General features: G+C 48.1%; 1 protein-coding gene across 1 annotated transcript in view; it reads right to left on the reverse strand.

The window, feature by feature from the left end:
- ARHGAP22 (Rho GTPase activating protein 22) overlaps nucleotides 1-16,494 on the reverse strand; it is a 182,677-nt gene extending 166,183 nt beyond the window's left edge. Inside the window, exon 1 of the mRNA XM_081158162.1 lies at nucleotides 15,380-16,494. Within this exon, the coding sequence (XP_081014288.1) occupies nucleotides 15,380-15,431 (52 nt within the window). The 5' untranslated portion in view covers nucleotides 15,432-16,494. The remainder of the gene's footprint in view (nucleotides 1-15,379) is intronic.
- Between the last annotated feature and the right edge of the window lie 1,474 nt (nucleotides 16,495-17,968).

The raw sequence follows: 17,968 nt of genomic DNA on the forward strand, positions 1-17,968 counted from the left end.
AAGTTGTCACCTCGTGGTGACAGTAATATCTGCTAAACACATCTATGACCAAAAGGATTTCATCACAAATGGGCCTAAACCCCTTCCCACTATCCACATGGACTTTTGGAGGTCCTTTTCTGGTGCAGGTAGGACATGGGGGCAATGGTGACGTGTTTCAAAGCTGGGGAAAGGCTGCCTTCCTGTGCGCCACCCCAGGCAGCCTGAGCCGAGGGAGGGACTCCATCCTTCATCCTCGAGAGGCAGCTGGGACCTGAAATGGGGTGGCGTCTGCCACACCAAGGGAGGACTCCCCTGGGGCAGCCAGTCAGTGCCTGGGGGTGTGATCTTGCAGATTCTATATCTTGCAGTTAGCTGCAATCACAGCCTGCTTGTAATAGTACAATCTAGAGATGACCTGCAGTGGGCTCTGCTGTGCCACCCAGATGTTCCCAGGACTGGAGGGTCTAGTCCTCCAGCTGCTGACAAACAGCCCTCAGCCTCCACCCCCACTGGAGATTTCCTCACCTAAGGTACACGCCTTCCTGCAGCACCACCAATGGCTGGTCATTGTGGGGTATAAAGAGAGGCTGGTTCTTCTTGCCCCAACTTAGCACAGCCCTGTAAGCCCACCCGAGCCTCAGCTGAGTGCGCTGTCGTCTGAGGTTGTTGCTGTGCCTGCATCACAGTCAAAGTTCTCCCTGCACTCAGCCCTGCTTCCTGACCCCCCACAGGTGTCAACCCCTATCCACATCCCCCATGCTGACCTCCAGCTCAGAGTCACACACCTAAAGGCCCAGCTACTGGACATTGTGGGATAACTGATGAGATAGTCAGAAAGTGGGCGCTGCACAGCTGAAGAGCTGGTAGAAGCTGCACATTCCTGTCCCACTTGTGTCCTTCCCAAAGGGAAAGAGGCGTGTGTGTCAACAGTTTTCGGAGATAACAGTAGTCATGCCTGCAGAGTAGGAATGGAAGTGTAGTCACTTGCTTTCTTCTTTACGCTTTGGTACGTGGTATTCCCCAAATACCACAGGTTCAGCAGTTTGCTGGAAGATTCACAGACCTCACAGAAAGCTGTTATACTCAGTCAGGGGTCATCACCAGGAAAGGACACAAATGAAAATCAGTCGAGGAACAGACGCACAGACAGAGTCTGAGACGGTTGCAAATAGGAAGCTTCCCTTGTTGTCTCCCGTGGAGTCAGGATGTACTTCCCTCCAAGTGTCAGTGTGTGACAATACCCACGGAGCATGCCAACCAGGAAGGCTGCCTGAGCCTCAGTGCTCAGAGTTTTTATTTGGGCTCTATTACATGAGCTTGATTAACTGTCCACATGGGTGATCCCAGCCTCTAGGTGGACTAATGCCACATGACCCAAAGCTCCCACCCTAAAGCACATGGTTGGTCATTCTGGCTTGGGCAATCTCTATCCTAAGACTATCGAGTGGCATAGTCAGCCCTCACCTTAAATAAAGACACTCCTTTCAGATGTGACAGAAATTTACCTTCCAGAAGCCAAGGGCCAAGATCACAGTTAAATTCTCTATTACACACTCATTAATTTTGGAAAATTCTCAACTATTATTACTTCAAATATTTCTTCTTTTCTCTCTTTCTTCTCTTTCTGGTATTCCAATCATGTGTTTATTACACCTTTTGAAACTGTCTCACAGTTCTTGGATATTCTGTTCTGCTTTTCTGTTCTTTTTTCTCTTTGCATTTCAGTTTGGAATTTTCTAATAACGTATCTTCAAGTTCACTGATTCTTTTCTTAGCTGTGTCCAGGCTACTGATGAGTCCATCAAAGCCATTCTTCATTTTTGTTGCATTGTGCCTGATTTCTAACATTTCCTTTTTTTTCTTAGAGTTTCCATCTCTCTGCTTACATTAGCATCTGTTCTTGCATGTTATCTACTTTTTCTATTAAAGCCCTTAACATACTAATCAGTTATTTTAAATTCTCTGTCTGATAATTTCCAAATCCCTGTTATATCTGAATGTGGCTCTGATGTTTGGTTAGTGTGGGCTGGAGTTGGGCATTTCCCTTCCCAGGTCAATTAGGCTCTAATAACCCATCAGGTTAGGCTCTGGTTAACTAGTTCCCCTGAGGTCAGGCCTTGTTAAGAAGAACATAGGCCTCTGACATTTCAAAATGTTATCTTTCCCCTCCCCATGCTGAAAGCACAAGGGGATTTTTCACTGATATTTACTGTGAGGACCTGGTTGAGCTCCTGCAGGTAAATCTCATAGTATTGTAGGGACCCTCCTTATGACTGGGACAACTCTCAGTGTTGTCTACACTACTCATCAGTTACAGCTCAGGCATTTTCCCTCTGAGCCGGTTCCCCTGGTGGTTTCCACTTGTGAGTCTCTGCTCCAGTAAGTCATGACTCCACATATTCACCTTTTCTTCCAATTTTGGGGGCAGCACTTTGTCCTGTGTCCTCCCCTCTCTTAAGGATCTTAGAAGGGTTGTTCATTTCTCAGTCTGTTCAGCTCTTTTTGTTTGGGCAAAGAAGTGGCTTCTAAACTCCTTGTATGTGGAACTGTCTAATGCTTAGTTTACTGCTTCAGATGGTGTTTTCCTGGCCATTTAGCAAGTTTTGTAATTTTTGTTGTTGGAAGCCACACATAGTCTACTAGATAATAGAAACTAAGGTAAGTAAGTCCTAGTTTGAGGTTTTATGCTACTCTGGCTGAGAGCTGTTTTGAGTTTAATGTTTATTGTATCTGTAGGGGCCAAGGCTCCAGTTTTCTCCAGTACCCTTGTTTTCCCCCTCCTCTGTTGTCTTTGGGTTTCCCTGACAACCCCTCCAGCAGAGTCTGTGTTCTGTAGCTCTTTTGGTTGTGACAGGGTGTTAAGGTGTGAGAGGGGATGCATTTTATAGTCTTAGGATCAATTATCAGTCTGTCTTTTGTGGGTCTGAGTGCCTCCCTGGGCTATGGCCTTTGGAAGCACCACGTAGCTTTTCTACCTCCTCCCCTCCATGAGAGAAGCCTAGAGGGGCTGGAGCTGGCTACCTGCCCTTCCCCAGGGAGCTGAGGCTCTGGTAACTTGTACTTGAAGAGCAGGGTTTTGTCACCGAGAGAGCTTGGATCCTACTTCAAAACTTTTCCTTTTCCCTTCCTGCTGCTCAAAGCACATGGGCATTTTTCTTGGTTCTTCATCTTGAGAATCCAGTGGAGTTCTTGGTGGGAAAACCCAAGGAAGCAGAAGCGGGGCCTCCCTGCTAGTCTTGGCCCCAGAGTTTCTCCCCTCCAGCTAACCCACACGGCCTTCAGCAAGCAGCCAATTTGCCATGTGAATGTTCTTAGCAGTTCTTGGCGGGTCCTGGCTGTTATTCTCAGAATTCCTCTGTCTCTAGATTTGGGAGGGTGGTTTGTCAATTCTCTGATGGGTCTAAGAAAAGTCATTGATTTTGTTTGCTGAGTTTTTTCCTTGTTGTAAGGACAGAAGTGACAATTTCTAAGCTTTTTACATGTCAAAGACTTGAAATTTATATAACTTCTGCATAATGACTATTCTTTATCAAATAAATCTTACTGCCCCTTCTGCCCCCTTCCCCTGGAAGATCTTGACTTAACCTCCCAGAGGCCCACAGCCCATGTGGAACTTCAGAGAACAGCTTCCTTTGGATGCCTCGTTAGGTGAGAACCAGTGATGAATGTGAGCTCGGGTTTTGTTACCTGCTGCCTCCCCAGGACCCAGGACCCAGAACAGTGCCTGGCACAACTGTGTGTAAAGTGCCCGGATAAATCATCCTTTTACCAGGGAACCGCTGAGTCAGCTTCCTAGGCTTGGCCGCCTTTACAGATGCCAGCAAGCTCTCACCTCCAAGACAGGCCACCTTCCCCTGGGACCAATTGGCTGGTCTTGGGTTTGCATTGCATTCCCCGGACACTAGAGAAGCAAGACTAGGTGCCTGGCTCCAAGTACAGAGTCCCTGTGCCCCGACATAGAGGCTCCACCAGAAACAAAACTTCATTCCACTTTCCTTTCAAAAAATTCCTGAAGGCAGAAGTTCACAGCCAGAGAGTAACAGCAGGATCCATGGCTTGCCTGGGAGAGACCTTCGCTTCACTTGGGAATCACCCGGGGCCCTTCCTGGAATCCTGCTTTCTGCTGGGTGTGTAACCCTCGTCACAGTCTTGTGAGATATGGCCTGTCATGCTCTTCCTTTCACAGTGAGGGACCCAGTGGAGAGACTACATCACTTGGGTAAGACCAGGGAGTAAGTAAGTGGTGAACTGAGATCTCTGCCTAGGCCTGGCTTTCTCTGAAGACTGTTGTTACCTTTTCAGAACAGTGGCAGTGTGGGCAGGTGACTGTCCCTATGCACTTGAAAGCTGACAGGGGCTGGACCATGCCAGGGGCTAAGAGGAGGAGAGAGCAGAGGTCTGGGTAGAGGAGGAGGCGTTTCTTAGCAGAACCCAGAGCTGAGCTGGTCTTCAGGGTGCCTGGCTCTTCCTCTCAGGCCACGAGGATGCTGCTTCTTCCCACCCTGTTCCTAGGGTAGCTGTCTGGTGGTTTTACCTGCCAGCCCTTCAACACGCTGAGAGAAGCCAGTTTGTACCGCCAACCTTTGGGTGGAGGAGTGGATGGCTATGGCCAAGGGGTGTGGTTGATGTCCCTACAGGCAGAGTTTCAGTTGTGAAAAAGTAGAAGAGACCGGTGGGCCCTGATCTGGGTTGAGTCCTGCCTCTGCTGCTCACCAGCTCTTTGTCCTTGGGAGTTAATGAACTTCCTGAATCTCAGCTTCCTTTTCTGGCCAGCAGGAGAGCCCCTCAGCCCAGGCGGAGCTGGGCAGCTCTCGCTGAGACTGCGGGGGAGGGCAGCTGTGGAGCACAGAGGCCTGGAGCCCTCCCTGTGGTTGGCCATTGCTCAACCATTCTCAGGGTCGAGCCACTTCTCCAGAGAGGCAGGAACAGAAATCATCATAGGAAAATGGCTCCCTAAGGAGAGGCCCTGACTCAGCCCCTGCTTAGCTCAGTCACTGGGGTGGGTGAGTGTGGGCTTTCACTGGGGTGGGTGAGTGTGGGCTTCCACTGGGTCCAGGAGGGCACTGTGTCTGGCAGAGCTTCTGTCTAGATGCTGGTGAGGGCTCTGCCCAGACTGTTCCTGGCCCCTTTCCCTGAGACACAGATGCTTCAAGGCCGACAGCTCAGAACCCAAGAAAGCAGGAGGGCTCTCCCTACATTACAGGCTAAATTGTCTCCCCCAAATTTATATGCTGAAGGCCTGACCCCAATACCCCAGAATGTGACTATATTTGGGCAGAGTCTTGACTAAGTTAAAGTGAAATCGTTAAGGTGGGTGCCAACTCAACATGACTGGAGTCCTTATAAGAACAGGAGCTCAGGACACAGACACAGAGAAGAAAGACCATGTGAGGACACAGGGAGAAGATGACTGTCTACAAGCCAAAGAGAGGCCTCAGGAAAAACCAACTTTGCCAATACCTTGATATCGAACTTCTAGCCTCCAGAATTAAGAGGAAATACATTTCTGTTGTTAAACCTCTCTGTGGTACTTTGTTATGGCAGCCTGAGCAGACTAGCACCCCTGCCCTACCCTCACTGAGATGGAGAGGTTTCAGCCCTGTGAGAGCCCTTGAAGGCAGGGACCCCTCTGGGACCACCATGAAGCGGGACATTGTTTCTGGTCCCCTCTGTCTCTCATTGCCTGCATCCCACCCCTGCACCTCTACACTGGGTGTCCCAGGCCCTGGGCTCCACGTGTTCCAGGCCTGTCCAGCTCACACACTCCCCCAGCGTGAAAAGAGAGAAGTATTGGGGGTGTGGGCTGAAGCTTGTATCACAGCTTGGGGGACCCCATGTTCCCTCTTTTTGTCCAGCTCTGATTGCATTCGTGGGATGATAAGGAGTTCCCGCCCCTGATGGGCTCCCCCGCCAGGCTCTCAGCCTTGAGGGCTCCTCTGAAGCCCATGCGCAAGTGAATGAAGTCTGAGCACAGTGCTGTGGGGCAGCCTTCCACTGAGGGGGAAGCAAGGAGGGCTTCTCAGCCCCTGTCCCTCCAGGTTGGGTGCAAGAGGGAGGCACCCAACCCTCTTCCCGGAGCTGCTGCAGGAGTCAGTCTGCCCTGCAGTGGCCTGCACGATGCCCCTCACACTGGCTTTCTCTCCTTCCTGTCTCACTCTCCCACCCCTCATGCCTGCTTCCTGGCATCACCTCCCAAGTAAACCACCCGAGCCCTTGTCTTAGGCTCTACTTCTGAAGAACCCACACTTGGAGAAGCTTTGTTACTTTCTGGCTGGGGAAACAAGACAGATGATTTTAGTTTGCTCATCGGTAAGATGAGGACATTGATATTTCCCTGGCTGGTTGCAGGGGTGTAATGAGATCACTATGTTGAAGTGAGTTGGAAACTGTGCAAGATTATCTCAATGCTATTATTCATTATTATTATTAGTTTGGTGGTAGTGTTAGGTCCTTCCTCCATTGCTCTTTTCATTAGAAAAAAAAACCTGAGAAGAAAAGCCTGCCTTCCATCTCATTTCTTAGGGCACTGTGCAGCCAGGTGCAGGTGAACATCTTTGGGGAGGGCACTATAGGGTCGACACTGCTCCTCCTTCCTTCTCCAAAAAGCATCGGTGTTTATCCATGGGCTTCCTCTAGGACATGCTAGACAGGAGGACACCATGTGGAGGAGACACTGGGGTGGCTGGGTCTTTCCAGACCAGATTGCAGTGGTGGTGTTTGCTTTCCTTGTACACCCTCACCAGAGTTCTGTCCTTCTGCGGACCAAGATCTCCATGAGAGGAGGCATTGTATTTCTGCATATCTCTAGAACACCTATGTTTCCTAGAACAGTGACTGTTGGCCAACAACACAGGCCCAGTAGACATTTGATGGTCTATGGTTAAGTCACGTCTGGTGGGACAGTGGGAGGCAAGCAGGGAGTCTTCAGTTGAGGTAACTGCTACGAGGTCAGGCTAAGCTAAACCTTGGCTGGCACACAAAGTACAGAGTGCCAGGAGGAAAGTCAGAAGGAGCAGGACAGGGACAGTGCTGCTCACAGAGTTGGGACATGAAGATAAAGGGCAACATGCTGAGGTGTAGTATCAGAGGGGCCAGGGGTTTGAGGGTAGTATCTGGGCTTCCTCATGTTGACGGACTTCTCCTTAATTCTGAGAGCTCCCCTAGCATTATGAACCAGAATGGGTAGGTGGGACAGTAAGAAAATTTGCCTTCTACACGTGCTTTGCCACTATCCCTACAGATCAGTCACCAAGAAGCTGATTCCCCCAGAAGTCAACCAGGCCTCTGGATGAATGCTGCCAAGAATCCCCTGCCCTGGGGACCCAGAAATTCTGAGGCTGCTGACAGTGACAATATCCACGGTGTTGAGTTGGGAGCAGGTGCCATAGGTTATTGCTTGTGTGAAGCTGGGCAGTGGGTGTCACTCTTCACTCACAGGGCTGTTGCAGAATAGCCCTCAGAGGACACATGGTGTGTGGCAGGATGGACGGATGGATAGATGGGTGGGTGAATGGATGGATAGATGGGTGGGTGGATGGATGAGTGGGTGGATGAATGGGTGGATGGATGGATAGGTGGATGGGTGGATGGGTAGATGGATAGATGGATGGGTGGGTGGGTGGGTGGATGGGTGGATGGTGTTAGAATTGGTAAGATGAGATAGTGAGAGAACAGAGCAGGAAGGGCACCAAGCAGTCTTCCCCACACCTGTCCCTCCTTCTGTACCCCCTCCCAATAATCCAGCTCTACCCTCCCAGCTCTCAAGCCAGAATGCTGGGCCTTAACTTTCTCCCTTCCTCCTTCCCTTCCATATGCAGCCAGCCACCAAATTCTGTGTGTTTTACTTTCTTAGACTGTTCTGTCTCTACCACCACTATCTTGGCCCAATTTCTCATCAGCCCTTCCCCAGACTGTTGAAATGGCTCCTACCTGTGGGTCTCCCTGCCCTAGCTGCTTCTTCCTCTACCCATCAGCTACCCCTCCCAGAGCCATTCTTCTGGAATCTTTCTCACATCTACCATTGGCTTCCTATAACCAAAACCAGAGAGTAAGAACCTGAGGTGGCTTCCTAATGCAAATTGGCCAGGCTGAAGAACACTTCCCAGGATTCCCTTCAGGATGGGCCCCAGGGAGATTCTTGGGTGATTTGGGAGATGGAAGGGAAGCAGCAGCCACTCTGCAGCACACACACTTTGTTGCTGATCAGCTGATCCACCTCATTGGTGTGAAGCAGAAGCTGGGCCTGCCATTGCTCCAACTTCCCATGGAATCTCCCTCAGCTTCTCTGACACCTGGGCCAGGTATGTATGTGTTTAGCTCTGTGATGAAGGGCCTGGTTTTTGCAAGACTTTCCTGTACCATCCAAACCAACCATCCTGCTGCTGCCCAGCTGGAAATCCCAGACATCCTCAATGCCTCTCCTCTCTAGCACTGCAAGCATTGCCCATCTTTTCTCCCTAACATCTCTTGAACCTGCTCTCCCCTCTATATTCTTTGACTCAGGTCCTCAGTAAGGCCATCTGACCTCCTTTAGCCCTCTCTCCATGCTGTTCACTCATTCATTCATTCACTCACTCAACAAGGCAGTGAAAACAGCTCTAACATTAACCTTTGCCCTTCCCCTCTAAGTGGTGCTTCAATAGTGAGTGACCAAAGGAGTAGTGGAAATAAAGCCTGCAGGATAGAGCTTGTATCTTAATAAGAGAGAGGAGACAGATAATAGACGAAATAAATAAGTAGTAGGCATGAACTTCTAGCTATGTCTGAGTGATGAGGTCAGCAAATCATCTTCCCCAAATGCAACTACAAATCTAGACAAAATTGACAAAAGAAACCATTTTCATTCTCTAGAAACTGACCAAAGGCATGCAACACTCTGAAAAGCACTTATACTTGAAAAACTGTTGTAGTTTAGGTAAGAAGAGTGGGAGTCTGGTGTTCTTGGTTAGGGGTGCTTCTATCTCACTTTCCCCAGCTCAGCCATCACAGAGGTTCTGCCAGGGTGGGGCACATCATGAAGACTTTGTCAACTTTGCTCACAAAGTCAAAAGTGGCTCGCTCATTCAAGTTTGAGTAGTGAGAGATGCCCATACCCAGAGGCATTGTCAAGGGAATAGACAATCCTGGCAGCAGGTAAATGGGTAGAACCAATGCTCTGTCTGAGCAAACATGTTTCTGACTTAGGCTACATGCATGTCCAGTGGAGACCGAAGAGGTCTCACAGTACCCCACACTCCTGTCAACTTAAGATTGTGGCCATATACAGACATGATATGAAAGGCCCAGCAGAAAGTGAAAGCCAAGGGAAATTTAAAATTAGCCTAAACTTTGACAGCATTTCCCTACGCCACATACGATCTATTGGTAAAGAATGGAAGGTTTAGTGGCTTAAGATTTGAAAACAACATCTGTCCAGTCATTGGCTGATTACTGAATTACATATAAACTCCTAGGAAGCCAAGCTTAAAAATAAAATGAATAATGAAAAACAAATATAAACAGTAATATTAGTTATTGCTTACTGTGAGGGTGACAAATTTATTCTTAGCAAGTTACCAAACAAATGATTTAACAACATTTCAGTATTTAGTAGATAACCAAGAATCTAGAGTTCCTATGTTATCTAAGATGTCCAGGTTTTTTGTTTTTGTTTTTGTTTTTTAAAGTTATAAGATAAAGGAACAAGCAAATGTTCCTTTACTCAGACTCAGAAAAAGTTAATAGAAACTCATACTCAGAAAAAGTTAATAGAAACTCTTTGAGTACTCCCAGATTTTGTATTTAGCAGACTAATACTAAAGCCCCCCTCAAAACCAAAAAAACCAAAAACCAAAAACCAAACAACTATGTAAATGTGTTTAACACATTGTTTGCGGGTAGTTTTTATCGCGCGCTCTACTACCAGTCAACGTAAAACGTATAAATACGTTTCCCGCATACAATGTGTTAAATAACTAAAAGAAATATGTTTAAAGATTTTAAATGATGCATGACAATAATGAATCAACAAATAGAAAATCTCAATGAGATGTAAAATATTTTAAAAAATGGAAATTATTGAATTTAAAGTCCAATAACTGAAATGAAAAATTCACTATAGGAGATCAAGAGAAGATTTGATATGGCAGAAGAATAAGTAAACTTGAAGATAGAGCTATAGAAATTACCTAATCTGAAGAACCTAGAGAAATCCAGAACAAAACAAATGAAGAAAAAAGAACAGCCTCTCAGAGACCTGTAAAGCAACATTAAGCATGCCAATATATGTATAATGCAAGTCCTATAAGGAGACAAAAGAGAGAAAGGGACAGAAAAATTACTTGAAAAAAAAATAGTGGCTGAAAACTGCCTGAATATAACGAAAAAAATATTAGTTTCCACGCATAACAAGCTCAAAAAAAAAAATCCCAAAAGGATAAATAAAAAGAGATCCATACTTTAACGCATTATAGCAAAACTGTTAAAGAGAAAGAGCAAATCTTGAAAGCAACAAGAGAAAAGTAACTCATTACATAGAGGGGTCTATCAATATGATTAACAGCTGACTTCTCATCTGAAACAATGGAGTCTAGAAGTGGAAAGACATATTCAAAGTTATGAAAGAAAATAGAAACTGTTACCCAATAATTCTAAATCCAAATGGCTATCCTTCAAAAATAAAGGCAAAATAAAGACATTTCCAGATAAATAAAGCCTGAGAAACTTCCTTGCTGGCAGAGCTGCCCTATAAGAAACACTGAAGTAAGTTCTCCAGGGTGAAAGGAAGTGAAACCAGGCAGTAAGAAATGAAGTCCATAGGAAGAAATGAAGCTCACAGGAAATGATATATATGTGGTTAATATGAAAGACTATAAATACAGTCATGCATCACTTAGTTATGGGATACATTCTGAGAAATGTGTCATTAGGCTATCCTGTAATTGTGCAAACATCCTAATGTGCACTTGCACAAACCTAAATGGTATAGCCTACTGCACACCTGTGCTATATGGTATAGCCTACTATACACCTGTGCTATATGGTATAGCCTATTACACACCTGTGCAATCTGGTATAGCCTACTGTACACCTGTGCTATATGGTACAACCTATTATACACTTGTGCTATATGGGATAGCCTATTACACATCTGTGCTATACAGTACAGCTTATTGTTTTTAGACTGCAAACCTGTACAGCATGGTACTGTAACACAATGGTAAATAGTTAAGTATGTAGACATAGGAAAGATACAGTAAAAATATAGTATAAAAGATAAAAAGGTACACCTATGATAGGACACTTATGATGAGCGGGCTTGCAGGACTGGAGATTGCTCTGAGTCACTTAGTGAGTGGTGAGTGAATGTGGTTAGGACATTATTATATACTACTGCAGACTTTATAAACACTGCAGGCCAGCATCATCACAAACATAATGTAATGCACTGTGATGTTATGTTGACCACTTTGTCACTAGGTGATAGGAGTTTTCCACCTTATTAAAATCTTATGGGACCATGGTTGTATATACACAGTCTATCATTGACCAAGACATAGCTTTGCAACACATGACTATACATATGTTTTCTCATTTGTTCTCTTACTATCTTTTAAAGACATAAGTGTGTATAAATCAATTATTATAACAGTAGTTTTGGAGTGTATAATGTATGGATGTAACATATACATGACAATAATAGCACAAAGGAGGGGAGGAAAAGAAAATGGAACAGCTACTGACACACGAGGACATGAATGGGCCTCAGAAACTTTATGCCAAATGAAGGGAGTCTGATGCAAAAGACTACATAGTAGGTGACTTCACTTACACAAAATGTCCAGAAAAAGCAAATTTATAGGTACAGGAGGCAAACCGAGGCTTTCCTTGGGCTAGAAGTGGGAGTGAGAATTAACTGCAATGAGCACAAAGGAATTCTTTGGGTGATGTAAATGTCCTAAAACTGGGTTATGGTGATGGGTGTATACGTCTATAAATTTATTAAAATTCATTAAATTGTATACTTAGAATGGGTGAATTTTATCATATATAGCTTACATCTCAATAAAGCTATTAAAACATGCAACTATATGAGATAACAACAAATGCTATAAAGGAAAGGCAGTAAAAAATTAGTGCAGTCATTATTGTGGTTTGCCAAATACTTTCAATTCTCTCCTAAGCATGGGGTAGGGCTGTACTTTCTGAACCCCTGGTAGGTACTTGGGGCAATGGGTTGTGAGTGAAATGTGACTTCCAGACCAAGGATTTCACTGCCAGTGTGAGAACCTTCTAGAGCTCAATCTCTCTTTGCCATCTAGCCTGCCTGCCAGTATCACCTGAGATAATGATTGTTCCTTTAGCCTGGGCCTTTGAGTCATTATGATGGGCAGGTTACCTGTGACCCAGTTATTGTGTAACCTATTTCACTGTGACACAGACAGGCAGTCAGTGAAAGCCTCAAAAAAGGTGACATTTGGGTAAAAGCCTGAAGGAGGTGAGTTTATGATCCATGTGGATAATCTGGGGGGAAGGGTGTTCTGGAGAAAGGGCAGAGCACGTGGAAGACCTGGCACAGTTGAGGAACATCGAGGAGGCTGGCATCGCTGGTGCTAAGCCAGTGGGGGGTGCGCATGGAGATGACATGATGGGTAATGGTGGGCTGGATGGGGAGGTCACATGGGAATCCACTGGGATGTGTTGTGCCAGTGACAGATCTGATCAGATTTAGGTTTTAACAGCCTTGCTCCAGCTGCAATATTGAGAAGAAATGAAAGGGCAAAGGGTAGGATCAGCAGACCAGAGAAGAGGTGAGGGTGGACTTCATACCCTGCTGCTAGTCACTCTTCCTATAAGCAATTCTGACCTAAGCACTCCGATGCTTACCACTTCCAATAGCTCCTTTTGCTCATGAGAAAGAGTCCAAGTTTCTCAACTTGACACTTATCTACCTTTCCACTCTTATCAACGACCTCACTCCTTCCTACTACTTCAATTCTCCTCTCTCCCTGTCTCCTACTCTCCTAGGACATACTCTTGCCTCCCTGCCTGGATTCCTGTGTTGACCTCACATCCTTGCTATCCACAGCAGGGAGGGAGAGGGCACGTTCTGGAGAAAGGCTACGTGGACAAAGCTGCCGAGTTGGGAAGGCATGAGGGGGGCGAGATGGAGGAAGGTGCCCTTTCCAAGCTGCCCCCTGGCATTGGTCCTGAAGGTTAGCTTGTGGGCCAGGAAGCTGGGGACCTGTAGGAAGAGCTGAATTCAGAGCTGCTTTCTTCATTTTGGACACTCCGGCTAGGTATGGGCAGAGACCCCCATCTTTCTTCCCACCATGATTCAGACGTGCCGTGGCCACTCCTGGTGAGGAGTTCTCAGGAGGGTCAGCCACAGGGAGAAGCCACCAGTCCTTAGGAGAGAGTCAGGCAGGCGGTGAGCAAAGAAGCCACAGCTGGTCAGAACAGGCAGGAGAGTGTCACAGGAAGAGCCTACACATGCTGGAGCCAAGGGTACCCATGGCTGGGTGCAAGTTTCAGCACAAGGCTCCCAAAGGAGACCCAGGCCTGACTGGCCTATGGCTTCCTGCTGCAAGGCAGGCCCTGGTTGGACAATATTGTGGGCAAAGTAAAGTGAAGTGTGTCAGCACAGTTGAGTCCCCAAAAACCTTCTCTTTGCCCAAATTCCCTGAACATCTCAGTTAAAAACAAGCTCAGGTTCCTCAATAATCTCCTCCAGAATCTATGGAGAGAGAAGGAAGGGGAAGGAGAAAGGGAGGGAAAGAGAGACAGAGGCAGAGATAGGCAGAGAGAGAGGGGGAGAGAGATAGAGACAGAAGGGCTGACCCAGAGACCAAGGATGGGGGAGAAGCCCTTCCCTATGCTGACTGACTCCTTTTCTCCCCAGGGGCGTCGCCTGTCGTTTCTGACGAAGCTGCGATGCACGTCACTATGAGGATGAATCTTAAAGATGTTACTCTAAGTCAAGGAAACCAGTCACAAAAAGACTAGTGTAATGCGATTCCATTTATATGAAATATGCAGCATAGGTAAGACCCATCAGTAGGCGCCATGGCAGGGGAGGTGGGAATGGGGTTTTCTTTGGGGCGATGAAAGCATTTGGAGCTAGAGAGGGGTGGTAGTCCACACACTGTGCATGAATTACACTGAATTGACTCTACCTTTCAAATGGTTTTGTTACATGAATTTCACGGATAAAATTAATCCAATCAAATACTTAAAATCAGTTGTTTTACGCAACATCTCATTTGTCTTTTTCTTAAATGATTAGGACCTGCACCCTGAAGCAGTGACATGAAAATCTAGTGGCTGGAACCTTCCACAGAATAAGTGAGTTTCCTTTCAGACCAGATGGTGCTATGAACCCAGCTCAGAGGTAAGAACCTAGAGATGTTACAGATCCACCATGCACCGGGCTCAGAAGAGTTAAAGGCCAGTGTCAGCAACTCCCCACCCCTATTACAGGAGTGGGGATTCAGAGAGGTCAAACCCCTGGCAGTACCCACAGCAGGTGTCCGGCCCAGTGCCCGATCCAGGCCACTTGGCTTGTGAACACAGAATCTGACTGCCCATCCTACAAGTGCTGGCTCAGACCCCAGCAAGGCTGCCATGCAGTCTGCAGCCACCTAAGCTTGCTCTGGTGCTTCCCGGCCCTGGCTGAACAGTAGGTTCTCCTGGGAATTAAGACATATGCTAATGTCTGGGACTCACCCCAGATCAATGAAACCCAAACTCAAGTATTTAAAAACACCTGGGATTTTACAAAGCTCCTTCATGATTCTACTGCACAGCCAGGCTCAGGACCACTGACTTCACTTTTCCTGCTAGTATCTGGGATTTCCATCATCATCTGAAGGTGCCCATATAGCATGAAACATCACTGCACAACCACCCGGCCAACACCTGTGCGATCAGCTAGCCAGCACCTGCCTGCACGTGGCCCACCTGGAGGGTGGTCTCACTCTAAGTTACCTCCCGGGCACTGTGCTCTGGGTGACTGCTCCGCCCTCTCTCCATTTCTGAATTAAGAACCTGGCTGGATTGTTTCCAAGTGGGCACAGAGCAGCCCTGGGAAGCACAGCCTTCCCAGGAAAGGGTATCCTTATGCACCGTGCTCTGTGGGCACAGGGTCCTTAGAGACCCTGCATGTCCTCACACCCTGAGCGACTGGAGCCCAGGCCCCCAGCAATCATCACATCAAATGCTCTGTTTTTCAGGCAGACGTGGAACGGTTTCCCAGTTAGGCGTGAGGACTGTGCCACTGGCCAGTACCTGGGCCCTGGCCACAGTGCCCCTAGGTGCTCTCAGCCCACAAAACCAAGACGGCTCCTTTGGGTGGCTTCAGGTGGCCCCTCCCAAGATCAAAGGTAATCATACTCCACACAGAATAAAACAAAATTCTTACCAAAATATCTGGCTGCAAATGTTCTTCTTTTGCTGGAGACCGTTGGCAGCATAGTGCAGCTGGCCGTCTATGCACAGAGTTCTTGTGTGTCGTTTCTATAAAGAACCAACCACATCCTCCAGCAGACAAGCTAATTCCTGTTTTCCAGTAACAGGAGATCAGCTTTTATAGAAAAATATATTTAGAATGCCCTTTCTCCGGAGTTTCCTTGGATTTCAAACCAGAAGCCTTGCTGTGGGGAGTTGGTCCCCTAAACGCAAGTGTACCCAGGATCTTGGAAGAGCCTTGGGCAAGTCACGGGGCCTCTGGTGTCAGTTCCTCAAACCTGTGAAATGAGAACAGTGCTGACAACGACCCTCAGGGCGTGTGGAGGATCTAGAAGGCGGTGTGGTAAAAGGGCAAAGCCTTCCATCCATGTCACACTCTGTGTTTGACCTTGGCGCTCTGCTGACCTGGATTTAGAGGAGCTGCGCTTCCCTGAGCCTGGGAAACAGGCAGAGAGCAGCAGTCTGCGAACCTGCAGCACGATCTGCTGCCTGGGGACACAGAGCTCAGCGCCCAAGGACAGACCCGCACCCTGGGCTGCTGGCTGCTATGGTCGGCTTCTGGTTCCATTTCTGGAAATCCAGCATCATTGGGGCATCATTTACAGTTGTGAAAATCCTGGTTATGAGACAGTGAGTGACGTTTCCGCAGCCATCGGCCTCATCGACGTGGTTGTGGCAGTCACGGGAAGGCGGCTCAGAGGGGCCGTGTTATCCTGACTAAACATGTACGTTTGGAGTTCACAGCGGCGGAGAGCAACTGCCGGGAGAACACCACGGGAATGTTCTCCCAGCCCGTCCTTGTCTGCCTCGCTCCCGGCCTCTGCTGTGTTGAACTTGTACCGTGTCTGTGGCTCCAGAACAACCACTGTTACGCAGATAAAATGAGCACAGCCAAGGCTCCCGGTGGTGGCTCCTCTCAGCCTGGCTGCAGGCTGCGGGCTCCAGGAAGCAGGGATTCGGGCTGTGGCTGCCCCAGGCTGCTGGACAGCGCGGTCGCAGGTGGCCTGGGGCAGTGCTCTCTTGCTCCAGGCCTTGGCAACGGGTGGGCAGCTCTGCTGCTGGTGTCCTCTGGAAGAGCACAGGGACAGTACTGAGGGAGGGCCAAACTGCGCTTGAGGAGTCACCTGGGGCAGCTGGGAGCAGAAGCCCGCGGGTGGGAGCCTAACTGCTTGAAAAGAGCAGCAAAGCCTAAACCAGAGGTGCGGACATGCCCAGGGAAGCTGTGCAAAGTACAAAGTGAGAAGAGGGGGAGCCCGAGCCGGAAACACGGAGGTGCCGAGCTTCAGTCCCGAGAACCCTGGAGCTGGGGCAGAACCTGGGGACAGTTATGGACCCAGGGTGACATTTCTCTGTATTCTCCAAGCACACGGTGGGAGGGTGACAACAGGGACTGGGAGTGAGAGGAAGGAGCCTGTCCCATGACCTGGTATTGTAGGAGCTTCAGCATCAAGCAGCTGCATCGTGCCCAGGTTTTTCCTCTCTCTGGTAGTGTAAATTGGACAAGTACTGGACAGGATTAGCAGATTTAGCAAATAAAAATGCAGAATGCCCAGTTATAATTTACCACGTGTTCCAAATATTGCATGGGACACAGCATCTATGTAAGGGTATTCATTATTGATCTGTCTGGCAGCCTTCATCTCCATTTTCATCTTTGGCCAAAAGAGGGTAATAGGGTGAGAACCTTTAGTTGCTGGAAACTCCAAAACACAAGTAAAATGGGCTTAAAACATAAGAGGAGGTTTACTGGCCCTTTTAGTGGGAAAGTCCTCATGATATGGATGTGACACATGGCTAGACTCAGCAGCTCTCCTGTTAGCTTCTGGGGGTGCTGGCTTCACCCCACCAAGGTTTCCTTTTTATTAAAGAAGGTGGGACACAGCACCAGGAGCCCATATCTCCTCCTTCATGTCCAACAATAAGAAACAACTACCTCCTAGTGTCTCCCTCAGGCATCCTGGGAAGCTTCCTCTCCCTACTCTCCCAAACATCTCTGTCCTCATGGCCTTGACGGGGCAGCCAGTCTGTCCCTGAACCAGTCCCAGCCGCTGGGTAATGAGAAGTGCTGGTTTGCTAAAGCGCCCAGGAGTGGGGCGCAGCTGGCTTCCACAGGCATGGGCTGGCATGGGAAAGAGGTAAAGCCAGGTTGGCTGCCAGGGCACTCTGACTAAGCGGAGGGGAGAAGGGCTCTGAGACCACAGTGCCCACTGCAGGTTCGTCTAAGGGCAAGATGAATGAGACTGGCCCCAGGGGTGTGTGTGCGTGCGCGTGTGTGTGCTTGTGTGTGCGTGACTTGTGTGTGTGTGTGACAATGTTAGTTCCTCCCCAGGACAGATTGCTTGTCCTTACTCTTTCCCAGCCTCTTCCCTTCCCCTGGCAGGTCTATGCTCCCACCTCGGCTTTGCCTTCACAGGGCAGAGGCCTCCCCGGGAGACCGTGAGCAGGGCCTTTGTCCTGGCTGTGCCCTGTGCCTGTGCCCCGGGCAGGTCCCTGCCCCTCGCTCCCCAGTTACACTGGGAAGCACTGTGTGGGGTGGAGCATG

This window comes from Miniopterus schreibersii (assembly GCF_964146895.1).
Source record: "Miniopterus schreibersii genome assembly, chromosome: 14".
Lineage (NCBI taxonomy): Eukaryota > Metazoa > Chordata > Mammalia > Chiroptera > Miniopteridae > Miniopterus > Miniopterus schreibersii.